This window comes from Cupressus sempervirens, chromosome 3 (genome assembly GCF_028749045.1).
Source record: "Cupressus sempervirens isolate cs-2001-9-10 chromosome 3, ASM2874904v1, whole genome shotgun sequence".
NCBI lineage: Eukaryota > Viridiplantae > Streptophyta > Pinopsida > Cupressales > Cupressaceae > Cupressus > Cupressus sempervirens.
This window is the reverse complement of record NC_143120.1, coordinates 640752254-640772312: the sequence shown is the minus strand read 5'-3', so window position 1 is coordinate 640772312 and position 20059 is coordinate 640752254. Positions and strand designations below refer to the sequence as shown.

At 35.3% G+C, this 20059-nt stretch overlaps 1 protein-coding gene across 4 annotated transcripts in view; it reads right to left on the bottom strand.

Annotated features, from left to right (window-relative positions):
* Window positions 1-20059, bottom strand: part of LOC149568312 (uncharacterized) — a 125068-nt gene that overhangs the window by 87721 nt on the left and 17288 nt on the right. For 2 of the 4 annotated variants that reach the window (XM_089821285.1, XM_089821286.1), the window contains exon 3: window positions 2772-3072. The exons of the other annotated variants lie outside the window; for them this stretch is intronic. In XM_089821285.1, the coding sequence (XP_089677411.1) occupies window positions 2972-3072 (101 nt within the window). In that variant the 3' untranslated portion in view covers window positions 2772-2971. Of the gene's footprint in view, window positions 1-2771; window positions 3073-20059 lie in introns of those variants that run through there. 4 annotated transcript variants of the gene reach the window in all.

Sequence of the window (20059 nt, the reverse complement as noted above, 5' to 3'; positions counted from 1 at the left end):
TTTATTGTGCTTAAGTGTGGTTGAATAAGATTGAGACATTAATAATTAGCTTTGGATGTTGAGTAGTAATTTGGTCACTGTTGTAATTTTATTGTGAATTTTATTTATATATATTTTTCAGACAATACTGGTTCTTTGTCAAATCCCCTCTTGGGAAAGATTTCCGAATCCAGGGTATCAGTTTCGAGTTTAAATGTGATTTTATTCTACTTCCCTAACAGGTTGCAGAGAATGTAAGGCTGAAAATGTTTGTTTGTGAATTTGTCTTAGACCTTGACTGCAGTTAAAATCATTTCAGTCAATCTTACAAAAGATAATACAGCTGTAGTAGCAATTGTGTAGATCAACTGGAGAAAGATGCTGCAAGTGCATTTGGGGGTGCTGCTATGTGGAGCTATGGTGGATATCTATAAAATTGCAGAACTACCTATGTTTTCTGGCTGCTAGAGGAAGAAATGGAGTTCAAAGTGCAAAAGGATCGCCGAAGCCATTGTTGCTGCTGCAAATACTTCAACTGTGATACATTCATAAAGGTTTTATTATAGTCGCAAATGTTTCTGAAAATGGAAACACCTCCTGATAAATTTAATGGTCGTAATTTTCACACATGGAAGGTGAAAATACAAATGCGCCTAAATAACAAAAATGTATGCAGTATAATAAATGGCACAGTAAAAGAATCTACAGGTGCTAAAGCTATCTTGTTAAAATAGTTTGCTTTCAAAATATAGCAATGTTAATTTTTACTCTCAATTAGATGCCTTCAAAGACTTGGATGTGATTTCACAGCTCTTATTTGAAAAAAAGAAAGCAACCATATGAGATTCAGAAGGAGGTACTTAGTATGAGCTTCCATTATCCTCAACGAAAAGGATGGAAAACAGAATGCCAGGTAAGAACAAAATGGAGTGTTACTAGTGTATGAAAAGTTAAAACAGATCGTACTGCAATCATGCGAGTGCCTTCTCAAAGGGAAACTCAAGGAATCAATTAATATAGTTGTTGAGGAGCCACCACGTATTAATAGTGATGATGTCATCATTAAAGATGAATAATTTGTTCTATTTTGAAAAGATCAACAATTTGAAGAAAGTGTGAAGGTTGCAATATAGGAGAGTAAGATGCTCAAAAGAGATGGTGCTTCTAGATCTGAAAAACTATACCACATTGAGGTTATTAGACATTCTTGTGAAGAATCATTTTAAATAGTTCAAGGGAGATCCAAAACCTAGCAGTTCAACATTGTACATTTATGAGGGTGATGAGACACTTTTATGTGCAACCAGTGTCCAATGATGTTGGAAACTTGGATAACTGCTGAGAGACTATACATAGGAAGCAGCTTGAAGAAGTTTTTAATGGTCCAAGGAGTGCTTTCAAAGAATAGCTTCTACGTAATGTACTCTTTTTTTAATGTTGTTAGTCATTTTCCGATGTGTAGAGATATGCTAGGAGATCATCAAATTTCAGCTATTTCTTAAGGGGGAGAGTTAAAGAATGTAATAAATGAATTCATTCATAACAAACATGAAAATAAAGAAAAGTAGATGCGTCCAGGTAGTTCAAGTCCAGCTTTTTTGCTTTGGTGCTAGTTTTCTGTCAGTGATATTTAGTTTTCTGGCAAATTCCTTGACATGATTACTGTAAAACTTGTCATATCCAGCCTGATATCATACCCTGCCTGAGACTCAGGAAAATTTAAAAAGTAAAGGGAACTGTACTTGGCCAACCTAGGGCTAAGGAAAACAAACAACAATAAAAAAGAAATGGATCTGTATTGTGTTGAGAATGTAGCTTCATTTGGATTGAAGCATGTATTTCATTATTATTAAATTGATATATATTTGTATTTGTGAATTATGATATATATATAATCACAAATACTTTTATATAAAATATTATATAATAACATTCTTATTACCTTTATTGAGTGTCATATCTATTTCCATAATTTAATATCAACTATGTTAACTAAGCGATTAGTGTTGAACTGCTGACTTTATTATTTGATATGGTTAAGGCCACGAAGGGACATGACTCGACTCCCCATGGCATAAGCCACAGTGGGAGTCATGTCCCTTCGTGGACTTAATCCCCATACCTATATATATTAAACATCCAAGACTGCTGTGATGATCTATCAATAAAGGTGGTAATATAATCATACACAGCAATCGTTCAATTCAATATTTCAAGATATTAAAAGTAAGTTTCAGATCAGTAATTCAGAGATAATTATCATAGTCATCACACTGTTAATATACATATTGACAGTAACAGTTGTATAATATCAGTCTCTGTCTGAGATATATATATAAGTCTGATATTACAATTAGATATTATTTTTCAGGAGTGAATATAAAACTGTGATAAAAATCTGATACAATCTGAAATTGAAAGACTATCAAAGTTCTCTCTATCACTGATTCAGATTCCTTAACATAGTGGCCTACCTGAAATAAGAAAAATAAATAATAGTCGAAAGAAAGAAATTGTTATTTAAAAATTAAAAGCCATGCAATAGAATGGACATGATAAAAACGTTGTGTCTCTACCATTACAAAGTTATAAATAGTGGGGTAAAGGTATGAAAAATGGGGATAAGGAAGTGAGAGCCTGATTTCTATAAGGAAGTGAGAGCCTGATTTCTATATGGAAGCGATCAGATTGGATTATTTACAGAAATCTAGAATATTAACAAGTAATTGGTATGCATAAGGAGCATCGAACGATCAAAGAGATCAAGAAAGGAACACAATCAAAGAAGAAAGTATTCAAATCTGCTAAAAAGCATATGTACTATATCACACAGAGAAGAAGGTTGATCAAGGAAGGAACAACCAATTCCAGAATTAATATTTAAGGACGTCAACAGAGATTAAAATATATACAGTGCTCAATAAAAGACACAGATCCAATTTTATTCTGCTAAACAGTTAACAGCATTAACAGCCATCCTTGTGGGCAAATTCTAGGGGTGAATCAAGAAGGGGACATTACATATGGTATCAGAGCACCGTTCCTGCCAGCCTGGGGGAAAACAGTAGTTGAAGCAACTAATGAATATCTTTCCTGTTTATCACAGAGTCAAGAAAAGACTTGTAAGAGATTTATAACAGATCATCATGAGAAGGCTGTGATGAAATCGAGATCTTTGCTCAAGATAGTGAGCAGGAATCTAATAAACAACAATTTAAAGATTAAGACAATGCGGCAATGGAAGTTGGCATTTTGATTAGTATTATTATTAAAAAGAATAAACAAGAGATGAAAGTTATGTGATTCTTTATGAAGACAGCCAAAATCAGATTAAGATGCAATGTTTTACAAGGCAATTACGATTACTTCTTGGCAAGCGCTACAAAGATTAAAGTTGAGAAGCAATTCATTTTGATTAAATCAGTAACAAATACATCGTATACACTATAAAGATTATGTGTTTGATTAAATTAACGAAGATATAATGAAAAGGTTCTATTAAATAATGATTACATTTGAAAGGTTCCATTAAGATATTAAAGAGTGAAAACATAAATTAAATACTAACGAAAAAGTTTATAAAAAGATAAAGCAATACCTTTAGGAGATACAGCTTTGTAATAAGATTGCATAAGTCAATAGCTGTGACCTATTCTTCAGTTGTGATCGCTGGTAAAAAGAGATGGTTCCATGAAGACAAAAAAACTATGTAGAGTTGACTGAATAGAGGGTGGTGTGAAATGTGAGTTGCGAAAAAGAAATATCACTGAATCCTTAACAAGTTCCAGAGCATATCTAGAATGAAGAAATAAAGGCTAAAATAAAAACAAATTTAAAAAATGAATGACTGAAAAATAGAGATGGCTGCGCAGATGTATTTAAGATATACACCAACATATCAATGTATTTATGCACGCAGATTTGAACAGACTTTAAAAGAGATTTGGAAAAGAAGTATATGCAGATATAGAGATGAGGATTGCACAGACATAAAAGGAAGAATTTGATGTTTTGAAGTGAAAATGAGCAACTAAGCACAGTTAGGCCCCTTTCCTAGCTCATGGGAGAGGCGAGGTTAGGCACTTTTCTGACTCTAGATGACTTGTGAGGAACAAGATTGGGGTTAGACCCACTTTCTGACTCTAAATGACTTACAAGCAGAAAGATGGGGTTAGGCCAACTTTTTGGCATTAAATGGACAATGAACGGTAAGATGGGGTGGGGTTAATTTCAAGATGGAGTTAGGCCCACTTTCAAGCTCTAATGGCTTATGAGCAGTTCAAGATGGGGGTGCGCCCACTTTCTAGCTCTAAAACAACTTATGAGCAGCAAGGTGGGGTTAGGCACCCTTCTCAGCTCATGTGAGCAATAAAGCGATGTTAGATACCCTATTTCAATCTCCTCTCCCAACTCTGATGATTGACTATTGACTCAAAGGGATGATGCATGAATAAGGAAAGAAGATACAAACACCCCACTGGGTAGAGCACCTAAAGTGTATATCCAATGTTCCTGCCATTGGGGTCAAAGGGTGAGTGTCCAATCTTGGGCTTAGTGTGGTGATGGCTTCAGCCGAACCTGTCATGCTTCCTCCTCCAAGCCCTGATGTGTTTGAATACTAGGATAAATCTATGGATGCATTCTATGTTGAAAAATAGATTCAGTCAGATCTGATTATTTGAAATCAGTAGATATATAGATCACATATATCTATCCATCTATCTATCTATATACACACACATGTGATGTTATTACTGATATCAAATACAGATACGATCTGATCTGAATAAAGATCTCCTTAATTTTCTGTAGCAATTCCCGAATCAGGTCTCATACTTACTGTGATAAAATCTCATCAACAAACCCTCAATACTATGCAATCTCATAAATGATCATGAATGATGATACCCACCACTATACGGATAAATTACTATCACCATATAGCAGTGTATGTTAAAGGTTGTTATCTGGCTTGCATAATATGAATTGCACTCAAGTAAAGGATATTATTCATATGAAATACCGCCCTGAGTTTATCAGGCATTAACACTAAACCAATCTTGTTATGGACAGTCATGTCCACGTAGGGACATGACCCTATGTGGCACATGCCATTTAGAGTCATGGCTCTACATTGATATGACTTATGACATCTTATTTATATTGATTGGGTTGAAAACATATCAATACAATACATATTACTATCTCTTGCATCTACGATCGGATTGGTCACACTCCAGTTCATTACTATCAGCTATTTATAGCAGATCACTCAGGCAATATTGTCTGCAGATAATTCTGATCATTCCCATACTCAGATCACAATATAAGTATTGTGAAGAGCAATAATAACCTTCATATACATCACAGAGATAAAAGTCAATTTCAGTCTTTCTACCATAAGATCTCATATTCCTTAACATGGTATCATAGCATAGTTGGTAGAACAAGCATTTAACCGACAGTGATATTTGCTTCAAGATCGCTGAAATACTTTTTTGAACAAATCAATCATGGTAAAAGTCAATTTCAGTTTTTCTACCATAGGACTTCATATACATCACAGAGATAAAAGTCAATTTCAGTCTTTCTACCATAAGATCTCATATTCCTTAACATGGTATCATAGCATAGTTGGTAGAAGAAGCATTAAACCGACGGTGATATTTGCTTCAACATTGCTGAAATACTTTTTTGAACAAATGAATCATGGTAAACAATATTAGAGTTGAGGATAAACTGGAAGGTGCCTCTAACCTTGTTTCCTAGAAAATTCAAATCATAGCAATACTTCAAGAACTCGAATTGGAGTCATTTACAAAAGAAAACAAGAAAATGCTTCAAGATGAAGCTGAAAAGACAACATGGAAAAGGCGTAACAATAAGGCTAAGAAAATAATCATTGATGGAGTTAAAGACCATACTCCTCCAATCAATAGCAAAACTAACTACTGATTATGAAGTGTTCAAAACTATTCAAAATACATTTGAAATAAACAATGCAAGCAGATAGCTTCTATTAAAACAGCAACTCAAAAACATCAAAATGGATAAAGGAGATACGGTTTCAGCGTATTTCTCAAAAATAACTGAATTAAGGAACCAACTCTCTACTATTGGAAATAATGTAGATGATTTGGAACTATCTCTAATAGCCCTTAGAGGATTACCATTATCATGGGAATCCTTTATCCAATGCATTAGTCATCCCTCTCTACCCAAATTTGATCAACTCAAAAATCATTGCACTCAAGAAGAGTCTCAATTAATCTCAAGAGGTATTGTCTCTAAGGAGGAAGAGATTCAAGCATTACATGCAAAATAAAATAATAAGGGTAAATTCAAAAGGAAGATAGGAAAGAAAAATACAAACTATAAGAAAAGAGACCTATGAAAAGTTCAATGTTACAAATGTGACAAATTTGGACATACTCACATGTGTTGTCCTGAGAGGAAGAAAAATCCTATCAACGTGGCCTAAGTCAAAAAAGCGGAAAAATCACTAATCAAGTGAGTTGAATATAAATGCCAAAATAGTGGACAGTGGAACCTCTAGGCATATAACTGGATTTAGAGATCAGTTTGAAACACTTGAAGGATATTCAACTGAAGAAGTAACAATAGGAGACAACTAGACTTATCCTGTGAAAGGAATCGAAACCTACTCAATACAATTGAATTCTGGAGTTAACTTACACTTAAAAGATGTCCTATTTGTTCCTGGAATCAAGAGAAATCTTATCTCTATAGCTGGTCTAGCAGATCAAGGGTATCAAGTTGCCTTTCAAGAAAATAAAGTCCTATGCTGGTCTAAAAATTCAAACATTAAAAATGCGATTACTATTACTTTTAGAGAAGGGGGTCTATAGAAACTTTGTAATTCCTCAAATCTAGCCCTAAACTATGAAATTGGGAAAACAAATGAGATTCGGCATAGAAGACTAGAGCACCTAAATTTCTGAGCTCTACCTTTTATAGAGAAAATTGTAAAAGGCTTACCTAACCTTAAACCTGAACATGAAGGGATATGTGAAGGGTGTGCATTAGGAAAGAACCCTAAAACTTATTTTCCTCATAGTGAACACAAATCAAAGAGCATTCTTGAACTCGTGCATGCTGACCTATGCAGACCCATGTTAGTACCTTCATTAGGAGGATACTCTTACTACATCATCTTTGTGGATGATTATTTTAGGAAAACCTAGAAATATTTCCTTAAACTAAAACAGTCAAATGAAGTTCTATTCAAATTCAAAGAATTCAAAGCCTTTGCTAAAAATCAAATTGAGAAGATTAAAATTCTAAGATTTGATAATAGAGGAGAATACATCTCCAAAAAAATAAAAGAATTATGCATATCTCTTTGGATTAAGAGTAAGTATACTGTACTATATAATCCTCAACAGAATGGACTAGCAGAAAGGAACAACAAAACTATTATTAAAGCAACTAAGACTATGATGCATGATCAAAATATGCATACAACATTCTGGGCTGAAGCATCCAATACTGCTGTATATATTCAAAACAAATACCCTCGTGCAATTCTAGAAAACATAACACCTGACGAAGTCTTCTCAAGGAGCAAACCCAATCTAAGTCACATACAAATCTTTGGTTGGTGTATATTCATATTCCTAACAAGAAAAGAACTAAACTAGAGCTCTCAGGAAAGAAAGGCATATTTGTCAAATACAGTGATTCTTCCAAAGCCTACAGAGTATATGTGATAGGGTCAAGGACAATTGAAATCAATAGAGATGTCAAGTTTGACAAAGACATTGCATACCAAAACTTCTAAAGATATAAAAGAACCTAATGATGATTTGATTCCTGAGGATAATGAAAATTCTATGATTGAGAGGGAGAGTTGTACAGAAAATAATAGACCCACAACACCTAATCCTAAGGATAACTCACTCAATAAGAAAAGGCCTTTGTGGGTACGAAAAATATTTGAAGAAAACAATGTGGCCCTCAATGAAATCCTTAGAGAAACCAAGAAGATAAGAAATGATTCGTGTTATGTTACTCACACAAATGAGTTTACTAACTCTAAACCTTATGATGTTGAAGAAGCTCTAAAATCCCAAGCCTGGAAGGACGCCGTGATTGAGGAATATCAATCTATATTGGAAAAATGATGTTTGGGATATTGTACCAAGACCCAAAGACAAATTAGTTGTCTCCTCAAGATGGTTATTCAAAATCAAATAGGCACCTGATGGCAGCATTGAAAAATACAAGACCAAATTTGTGGCCAAAGGATTTTCACAGAAGGAAGGAATTGATTATGATGAAACATTATTTCTTGTTGCCCACTACACATCAATCAAAACCATAATTGTAATAGTTGCATCTGAGGGTTAGAAGGTACATCAGATGGATGTAAAGACAACATTCCTAAACGGAGTCATTAATGAAGAAGTGTACCTAGAACAACCGGAAGGGTTTGTTATCCATGACAAGAAATCACATGTGTGCAAACTAAATAAAGCTCTATATGGTCTTAAACAAGCCCCCAGGGCATGGTATGAGAGAATAGGTAGTTACCTAGTCAAATTAGGTTACTCAAGAAATCAAGCAGATCCTAACATATACTTCAAGAAATCAGAGGGAGATATGCTAATACTGGTTCTCTATGTTGATGATCTTCTGATAACAGGGGAAGACCACCTTATTGTTAAATGTAAGAAATGTTAGAAAGGACAAGCTTGTCATTGCACCAAAAGATCGACATGTTAATGCCTGATACAACCAATAGTCTTATAGAACCACAGGAGGTGATTAAACCATGTTGCAAATCCTATGAGGGACGCTGGCCCACTGCCAACAATCCCCCTTCCAGCGTCACTCGCCGTGGCCAGCAGGATTCGAACCTGTGACCAAGCTCTAATACCAATTGTCAGAAAGGGCAAGGTTGTCGTTGCACCAAAAGATCGACCTATTAATGCCCGATACAACCAATAGTCTTATAGAACACAGGAGGCAGTTAAGCCATGTTGCAAATCCTGCAAGGGATGCTAGGCCACTACCAATAAGAAAAACCTTATATCTAAATTTAAGATGAAAGGAAGTAAACTATTGACATATTGAACAGATTTGGCATGATGGATTGCAAACCATTATCCACACCTGTGGAGACATCTTCATAAACTCAAAACTGAAGCACATGAGTCCACATGAGTCTAAGGCCATTGATCCTACCTATTACAAATAAATATTTGGATTCTCAATGTACTTGGTGAACACACGTCCTGATATTTGTTATGCTACAAATGCTCTAAGTCAGTTTATGTGTGAACCTAAGAAGATTCATCTCATGGCAGCAAAGCACATTTTGAGATACTTGCGAGGAACTATTAGACTTGGTCTAAAATATGACAAAGTTGAGTTACAGCTCCATGGTTTTTCAGATTCTGATTGGGCTGGATGTTCTAATAATCGAAAGAGCACTACAGGTTGTTTTAGTCTTGATTTTGCAGTGATATCCTAGTTTAGTAAGAAGCAATCTTTTGTCATTCTAAGTTCCACTGAAGCAGAGTATATACCTACATCAATGGGAGCTTGAGAAGTAGTATGGTTGAGGAAGTTACTGGTTGGGATAATTGGGAAGCCTCTAAAATCCACAGTTATACATTGTGATAATCAAAGTTGTATCAAACTCTCAGTGAATCCAGTCTTCCATAACAAATCCAAGCATATAGAGATATATGTTCACTGCATCAGAGATATGGTAGATAAGGGTGTCATCAATTTGGAATATATCAGCACTGATGAGCAGTCTGCCAACATATTTACCAAAATCATGACAATAAGAGAATTATGATAGACCACATTAGTCCCAAAATGAGACAGAGATCATGATTCTTATTATGTTATTTGTGATCAAGTTTAATTATCTGATAGACTATATTATTGTCCTGGTATGTGCCAGTGATCCGATAATCTATATCTTGTTGATGCTAACATTATTATAGGATTGATAAGTTCCTCCCTCAATAAGAGGGAGTGTTGAAGAATAGTTTCAGTCGGATCTGATTATTTAACATCAGTAGATATATAGATCACACACACACACACATATACATACATAAATACATGTGATGTTATTACTGATATCAAATATAGATACAATCTGATCTGAATAAAGATCTCCTTAATAATCTGTAGCAATGCCCAAATTGGGTCTCATACTTACCGTGATAAAATCTCATCAACAAACCCTCAATACTATGCAATCTCATCAATGATGATATCCACCACTATTCCGATAAATTGCTATCACTGTATAGCAGTGTATGTTCAAGGTTGTGATTGGGCTTGCATAATATGTATTGCACCCAAGTAAAGGATATTATTCATATGAAATACCGCCCTGAGTTTATCGGGCATTAACAATAAACCAATCTTGTTATGGACAGTCATGTCCACATAGGGGCATGACCCTACATGACAAATGCCACATAGAGTCATATCTCTATGTTGACATGATTATGACATCTTATTTATATTGATCGGGTTGCTTGAGAAAACATATCAATACAATAAATACTACTATCTCTTGCATCTACAATCAGATTGGTCATACTCCAGTTCATTGCTATCAGCTATTTATAGCAGACCACTCAGGAGATATTGTGTGCAGTTAATTCTGATCATTCCCATACTTGGATCACAATATAAGTATTGTGAAGAGCAATAATAACCTGCATATATATCACAGAGATAAGAGTTAGTTTTAGTCTTTTTACCCTAAGATCTCATATTATTTAACATTATAGTCTAAGAGAGGGGATCTAAAACACATGTATTTATGTGCATGCTCTGGACTGCATATATTTGTGTGTATGCTTTGTGCTTTTATGTGTATGATGTATGTCTGCATATATTCATGTGTATACTATATGTTTTAAAGTGTATGCTTTGTGTCTACATATATTTGTGTGTATACTATGTTTTTTTATGTGTATGCTCCATGTTTTAGATATGAGAATAACTACAGTATACTATGTGTTTCTTTGTGTATGATATTACAAGATTTTATTATTTGAATGAGTAATTAAAAATGTAGATGGTTAAGTGCACAATGATGTGGTTCCAAAGAGATACTACTTTTTTCTCCCAATCCAAGGCATAGTGGGATCGCAATATAGGGGCAATCACACTATGGGGTGGATAGCTCAAGCCATAGGCTCGGGAAATTCAAAATATAGTGCGATCACCCTAAAGTGTGCTTGGCTATAGTACATGCACACTATGCAAATTTCCTATTAAAATAATACATTTACATATAAAAAGCTCTTCTAAATTTGCAAGTAAAATCCAACATGCCCTGCCAGGCCAATTTCAGCATTGGGATCATACATAAAATTTAACATTTAAGTACTTTCTTATACTTAAGTTACATTTTATGTATATACTTTTAGGATGTTTGAGAGTGGTTTCAGCTTCATAAGAAACCAGATAAAGGATCTGGATTTTGAGGGTTTTTAAGAATTTTCAGACTTTAAATTTCAGAAATTAGCACATTATTATGAAAATGATCTGAACTATTGATTGTAAACTTAAGCCCTTAACTTGTGCAAGATCGTTAAGGGTCATTACTCTTTGTATTGATTACATTCTACTGTTAGTTTAGTAATTGCCATGTCTATTTAACCATGTTAATAGGGTGGGAGGGAGGGAGAGGGAGGGAACTAATGTTTGCTAATGTGTCCTCATATATTTTATTTTTTCTTAAGGGGTTTTAATGGGTCCCAAGCCATCATAAGAACCTTAGGACCCATTGTGACCCTTTGCAACCCATTCATTCCCAACAACACACATTAGGACCCCTTATCACACATTAATTATCATACGATACACTTTAGAGTTCTAATGTGTGCTAATCAGCCCTAATTTTTCATAAGGGGCTTTAGTGGGTCTTAAGTGGTTCTAGGCACCCTTAGGACTCATTACAACCTCCTAAGACCCATTATGACACATTAAACATTGTAGGACACACTTTTGGGGTCACATGTGTCCTAATGGATCCTAATGTGTCCTAAGGGACCATTAGGACACATTAGGACACATTAGAGCCCATTAGGTCTCATTGACACACATTAGGACTCACTAGGACACAATAGAACGCATTACAGCTCCTTGTAACACATTAACAATCATAGAACACACTAATGTGTCCTAAGGGGTCCTAATGTCTCATAAGGGGTCATAACTAGTCCTAAGTGGTTTAGTGACCCTTCAGGACCCGTTAAGATTGCTTAAGAAGTATTAAGACCAATTAAAACACATTAGAATCCATTAATAATGTGTCCTAATGCCTCATAAGGGGTCATAACTGGTCCTAAGTAGTTCAATGAGCCATCAACACCTGTTAAGATTGCTTAAGATGCATTAAGACCAATTAAAACACATTAGAACCCATTCATACCCCTTAGACCACCTCAAGGGGCTTAAGACACACTAATGGGCTATAATATGTCCTAATAGGTCCTAATGTGTCATAAGGGGCTTAGACACACTAATAGGCTATAATATGTCTTGATGGGTCCTAATGTGCAATAAGGGGTTCTAATGTTAACTAAGTGATATGACACCTTATGGCCCAGTATGACCCCCTTAGGACCCATTAGGAAGCATTTGAACACATAAGAACCGATTTCAACCCCTTAGAACACATTAACCATCATAAGACACACTAATTTGTCCTAAGGGGTCGTAATGGGTCCTAAATGGTTATAATCAATCCTATTTGGCTTAAATGGTCCCAATTTATTACAAGGAGTCTTAAACAGTCCTAGGACCCCTTATAACATATTAACCACTATAGGACACATGAATATGATGTAAGTGATTCTAATGTATCATAAGAGGTCATAATGGATCCTAATTGGGCATACAACCTATTATGGCCCATTATAACCACTACAAACACATTGGAACCAATTAGGACACATTAGAACCTATTAATACCCCTTAGAACACATTAAAGGGTACATGACATACTAGGATACATGTATGTGTGCTTGTGTATGGTAATGGATCTGAAGGGTCATAAGGGTTCCAGAATACATTAATGTGTCCTAGGACCCCTACTAACCCCTTAGAACCCCTCACCATACATCTTAGGGTTCCCAAAGGGTCTAAAGGGCTTGTAAGGGATCCTAGGACCTATTACCATACACTTAGGTATCCACTAAGGGGTCATAAGGGGTTCAAGAACACATTAATGTGTCCTATTACTTCTTAAGACCCCTTACAACCCATTAAGAACCCTTACCATATTTGTGGATGGTAAGGGGTCTTAAGTGGTCCTATAATACATTAATGTGTTTATAGACTCCTTATGACCCTTTCGGGTCATATATCATACCATAACACATGGTAAGTGGTCTTAATCGGTCATAAAGGACCTTAAGGGGTTTTAAACATTATTAATGTATTTTTAGGACCCCTTAAGATCCCTTAAAACCTCTTTCCATACATATTAAGGGGTCCTAAGGGAGCTTGGGCCACATTAATGTCCTAGAACCCCTTACCATGTACTAATGTATTGTAAGGGAGCCTATGGTGTCATAGGACAATTTAGGACATATTAATGTGTCCTACGACCCTTTATGACATGTTAGCACCGCTTGCTCTAAATATTAGGGTTCTTATGAGTTGTTAAGGAGTCCTGTGACCCCTTGCAACCCTTAGCCCCCATTACTATACACTAATGTATGGAAATGGGCACTAAGGTGTTGTAAGGGGTCTTAAGGGGTTCTAAGACACATTATTGTGTTGTAGGACCCCTTCAAACCCCTTAAAATCCCTTACAATACACTAATACATGGTAAGGGACCATACGAGGTCTTACAACACATTAATGTGTTCTACTATGCCTTAAGAACCCTTACCATACATTGATCTTAAGGGGTCATAGGACACATTAATGTGTTCTAGGAACACTTGAGGGGTCCTAGGATAACTTATGACCTCTTTGGACCCTTTAGGAACCATAAAATATATAATAAGGTGTCATAAGGTAGGTAAGGAGGGAGGGAAGGGGAGAGAGGCAACGAGAGAGAGAGAGAGAGAATTAATAAACAATACAATGTGAAACAATCCTAAAACGATCATGCATAAGTCAAGGGCTCAAGGCTCCACTAGAAATCATGTTGAAAATAATGTGTTGATCCCTAAAATTTCCCAAGTCTAGTTTTTCTTAAAAACCCTAAAAATCCATTATCTTTATCTCAACTCCTATGAAGCTAAAACCACTCTCAAACATGCTCAAAGTATGCAACTTATACTTAAGTGTTACATTTTATGTATATGATCCTAGAGCTGAAATTGACAATCAATATGCACTATTTAAAAGGGTTTTCTAGTCTTTCTTTACTGCCCCATAGGGTGTATGCAGTGTATCATTCAAATCAGTTCATCCTTGACAAGTTTTATGCATCTAAATTGTTACAATTGATGCTAGGTAAGATTGCTAGGGATCCAACATCTATAATATCTACGATTGAGCCTAAAGATGTCGATAAAGCCTCTGTAAAGATGAGAGTTGGGTAAAAGGTATAGAAGAAGAATTGGATCAGAATCGTAAGAACAATACTTGGATTCTAGACCCTCAAACAAGAATGTGATCAGAACTAAATGGCTATTCAGAAACAAGTTGACTAGCAAGACTAGGATTAAAAGTTTGTCCACAAATGGAAGGTATTGATTTCAATGAAAGTTTTACTCCTCTTGCAAGGATTTAGGTAGTTAGATTATTGCTTGCATATGTTGCTTATAGAAATTTCAAAGTTTATTAGAAGGACATTAAGTTAGCATTTTTTAATGGTGAGTTAGAGGAAGATGTCTATATTGAACAGCTTGATAGTTTTACTCTAATTGATGAAAGAATTATGGTTTGTAAAGAGATTTGTATGGATTGAAGAAAACTTGAGAATCTGGTATGATACATTGAACAAGTATTTGTTGAAGATTGGTTTTACAAAAAGGACTGTAGATAGTAACTTATACTTGAGATTAACTGATGGCAATGTTCTGATAGTTGAAGTTTTTGTTGATATTATTTTTGGAGATAATGATGAGTTAAGTAAAGGATTTTCTAATGAAATGCAAGAAGAGTTTGAATTGTCTATGATTAATGAAATGAAGTTATTTCTTGGATTGTAAACTACTCAGCTGGATAAAGTAATCTTTGTTACATGGACTAAATATGTTATAGAGTTATTAAAGAAGTTTGGAAAGGAAGACTCCAAACCAATTGGTACTCCTATGGTGACTGGTTGAAAATTGACTAAAGATGATGAATCCCCTTGTACAAATCAGACTAGATACAGGTCGATGACTGGAGGATTGCTTTACTTGATACAATCTAGACCTGATATTGCAAATGTTGCTGGTATAGTTGCTAGATATCAAACTGAACCGAAGGAATAACATGTTTCTACTATAAAAAAGATCTTCAGATATTTGGAAGGAACAATTGATTATGGTTTATGGTTTGACATAAAGAAGAAATTTATACTTAGTGCTTATACCAATGCAGACTGGGCAGGAAAAGTGGATGATAGAAAAAGTACCAGTGGTGTTGCCTTCTTCTTTGGAGAAACATTAATCTCTTGGACTGCTAAGAAGCAGGATTGTGTCTCACAATCTACAGTTCAAGCAGAGTATGTTGATGTGCAAGTAGTTGTACATAACTTATTTGGATGAAGAAGATGATAAAAGATTTAAAGGTATGCATTGATAAACCTGTAGTGATATATTCTGACAATTCAAGTACTATTGATATTTCAAAGAATCTGCTACAATAATCGAGGACAAAGCATATTTCAATTATCACTTTTTGAGAGATAAAGTGAATGAGAAGGAAGTCAAATTGGATTATAGTCCTACTAAAGAGCAAATTGCGGATATTTTCATAAAGTCATTACCAAAAGATACATTTGAGTATCTCTAAGATAAACTTAGGGTCATATCCCATCCCCGCCAAAACTAAGATGCTTGAAATGACATCAATCAGGTACATTAACAAATCAATTATTTTTGTATCGATGTGTTGGGGACTTCTCCTTTGGGGAAGCGAATCCTGATTGGTTCAAAAATGCATATGATGAGTCAGCCTTTTCAGGTCAGATCAGAATTGTTTCTTTTTCTTTTTGATATCCTTGGCCCCTTTGCCATTGATGTTAAAGGGGGAGAAATATTGTGTGAAAAATACGATGTTATGGGGAAAGATATTGTTGAGATGGTTTTCAGAGTGATCCAATGGATATATTTTTGACTTTGTGCATTAATCAGATTTTCAGTACATATGTTGCCATCAATGTCAAAGAAGGAGATTGTTGGATGATTAGAGAGACTGTTTCTATGGTGACATTAATGTTTTGTCATTGATGCAGTGTAACACCAAAACTGGGGTACGTTGCGACGTTGGTACGCAAAGACAAGTTTCCACGATGGGGGGTCAAAGGATCTCGATTTCGGGACTGCGGGGGGACGATGTGGGGATGGTGGCAGGATGCTGTATATTATACATAGAAAACTTGAAATACTAGTTAGGAAATGATGTTTCAGTATAACATACCAAATTGAAATACTTGAACATAGCCAAATTGCAAAACAAATCAGAACTGTTGAACATTTAACATAGCAAAATAGTACATGTCCAATAGTAGAATTCAAAACTCAAAATTTAAATACAAATCCAAGTATCCTTCCCGGTGGCAACATGGTTGCGAAATGGCAAAGGTGTGGGTTCTTGGGTACTACAAGTACCTAGTGCAGGGACGTCTCGGGGGCAGGTACTTAAAGGCTTTGGCGTGGGTACAAGTCTCCAAGTTACACTAAATTGATGTCAACATATTCTTTTGTTGTTGCAGACAATGCATTGTTCTGATATTATTATTGGTTCAGATATCACAATAAAGATCTACAAGTGATATTCTTGTTTGAGTTTTCAAAATGTTTGTAGTTGATGCTTATAAACTTATAGAGGTTCGGATGGTGGTTTGAATGAGTTTTAATAAAGTTTTGGTCATTGGTACTACAATGTTGCTCTACAATGTTCCAAGTGCAGAGGTTGTGTATTTGGTTCGGTATGAACTTGTTTTGATGATTCAGAGGTTGTGATGTCAGAATTATTACTGTGTCTTATCTTTATGTTTGCAGTTGTTATTCACGATTTTAAGTACAACACGCTATCTTTTGACTTGTTTGATTTTGACAATTTAATTGTTCCTAATTTTAGTGCTAAAGATGAGTTTGATTTCATGTTAGAGATGTTGCAAAGGTTTCTAATGATATTCATGCTACTCATTGGTGTTCTTGGATTGTATAATGACTATGTTGGTGGTATGCATTGATTGAGATCAAATTGCTAGAGTATGGATGTTCTCTCATTTAGGTTCTGACTGATCAAATGAAGTAACATGCTTTGAAGCTTGGTATTGCTTTGGCGATTGTGTAATGTGTTCGTGCTTGAAGATTTCGGTCCTACCGAGGTCCTAATCGACTTACTAAGGACTGCATTAGTAGTAGAGCTTCATTGTTGTAACTTTTATTATGCTAGATCTGCTATTCCACCTAGTGGTTGTAATTGGTATAAATGAAAGATCAACATGTAATTGTATGCATGTGAGAGAGTCTGAAATATATTCAAGCTTGATATGAGGAGAGATATTGTGCTTCACTAGAATTGTATAGGCATAGTCTCATAGAAAATGTTGTTTGTCAATTTGGTTACAATGAACTACATGTCCATCTTGATGTAATAATTATAATAAGATCGCTGAACCCGACTGAGGATCAAATCTAAGATTGGATGTGAGCAATGTGCTCTGGACAGTGTGCCTTGATTATTTAGTTGTAAGCCTCTGGGTTTATATGCACCTTTTGTTCTCTATTTTTCATGCTTTTAACTGGGCAGTACTTTTAGCAGAGTACATCATCTTGTGGGTTAGATCCTGACAGGGAATTTTCCTAAAGGGTTTCCTCGAGAATAAATCTTGTACTCATGCGTTATGTGTTGAGGATCCTACATTAATTGTTTATCATTCAAATCAGTTTATGTTTGAGAGGCTTTAAGCATCTAAATTATTACAACTGATTCACCCCTTGGTTAGCTTGCCTTCTTTGTGCCCAACAAGTCCATTCATTGCAAGCATAACTAAGTCCTTATCAGCAAATACTTCACCAATTGCACTAAGTTATCCTCTATATTTTTCATAAAGTATGTAACTACATATTCATCTCCAGCCATTTTCGCATGCAACAAATGACGCTATAGGGCAAGAGATCTACTAGCATTGGTGAATTCATACAGAGTTTTGAGAGTTTAAAACATCCCCTTCCATGATTTTACTTTTGAGATAATGGGAATCAAATGACCCTTAATCAATCATAATCTTCTTGTAAGAACACTTGCAACCAAAAATATTATTGTTTCCACATAACCCATAATAGATCTAAAATACATAAGCACTTAAAATCCACATGCAAGAGAATGGACAACATACCCAAAAAAATGTGACACAAAATATATCCCAAGAACCCCTCATTGAAGGAAAAAATCACCTCCAAAAGCATCCATCACCATGTATTATTCAACAAAACACCACTACAATACAACCATGGAAGTCTTCAAATCCATAGCCATAACCAAATAATCCATGTGAACAAGTATGAATCCGCACATCCTATGCGATACTTTCAACCTCCACAAATGCTCCCTTTTGCTAATTTGTCTATTGTCTGTCTTACTCTCTCTTATATCAACAACTACCCTTGTGGTTGCTTTTATAATAGCAAGCTCCCACAAAACACCAAGTGGTATTACATAAACCATGTGCTACCAAACCCCCCCATTAACCCACATTTAATATTTGTGCATTTAATATTTCTCCCCAATATTAAATAATTACATCAAATATGATCATAATGTTTCAATACAACACATCAAGCATATCCCATAGGAATCTCTTCATGTTGCACATTCATCTAAGTGCTCCAAGTGCAACATTACATAATAAAAGTAAAACAATACAATATAAGTAATATTATTCAATGTGTGCAACACCCATAATCTCAACAATCTCCGACTTGTTGTATTGAAACATGATAGGAAGGTCATGCATGATGGGGGGAAAAATACTTACACATTTTGGAAGGATGGCTCAAAAGTGATTCTTCTGCCACTCAAGGATAAAAAGAAGAGTGAAACTATGTTGTCTGTGAAAGAAGTTGTCAAAGAAATGAGAGTAACAAGATGTTGTTATGCACTAATACTAAAAAGAGCAGAAAAAGAAAACTTCGTGCCACCTGATGCAATCAAGATATTGAAGGAATTCACTGACATTGTGTTTGATGAATTGCCTAATGGTCTACCACCAAAAAGGAATATTCAACATCATATTGATCTTATTCCTAGAAAAACTCTAACTAATCAAGCAGCCTATCAGTTGAATCCAACGCAATATACAGAGCTGAGTAAACAAGTAACAGAACTAATGCAAAAAGGCTTGGTCAGAGAAAGCATGAGCCCATGTACAGTACTGGCACTGTTGACTCCAAAGAAGGATGGCACATGGAGGATGTGTACTGACAATAGAGCAATTAATAGGATTACCATTAAGTATCGATTTCCTATTCCTCGGATAGAGGACATGATGGACGAATTAGTGAGGGCTAAGTACTTTAACAAGATTGATCTCCAAAGTGGCTACCACCCAATCCACATTCGAGGAGATGAACGGAAGACAACATTTAAGGCAAGAGATGGTTTGTATAAATGGATGGTTATGCCATTTGGGCTTTCTAATGCACCTAGTACATTTATGCGGTTGATGAATACTGTGTTACAACCTTACATTGGTAAGTTTGTTGTAGTTTATTTTGATGATATCTTGATCTATAGAAAAGGAAAAGAAAAACACTTACAACACCTAAGAATCATCTTGGGCGTACTAAGGAAAGAGAAACTCTATGCAAATTTGAAGAAGCGTAGATTTATGCAAACTAGTTTGACCTTTTTAGGCTTTGTCATTTCTAAAGCTAGTGTTCAGATGGATCCAAA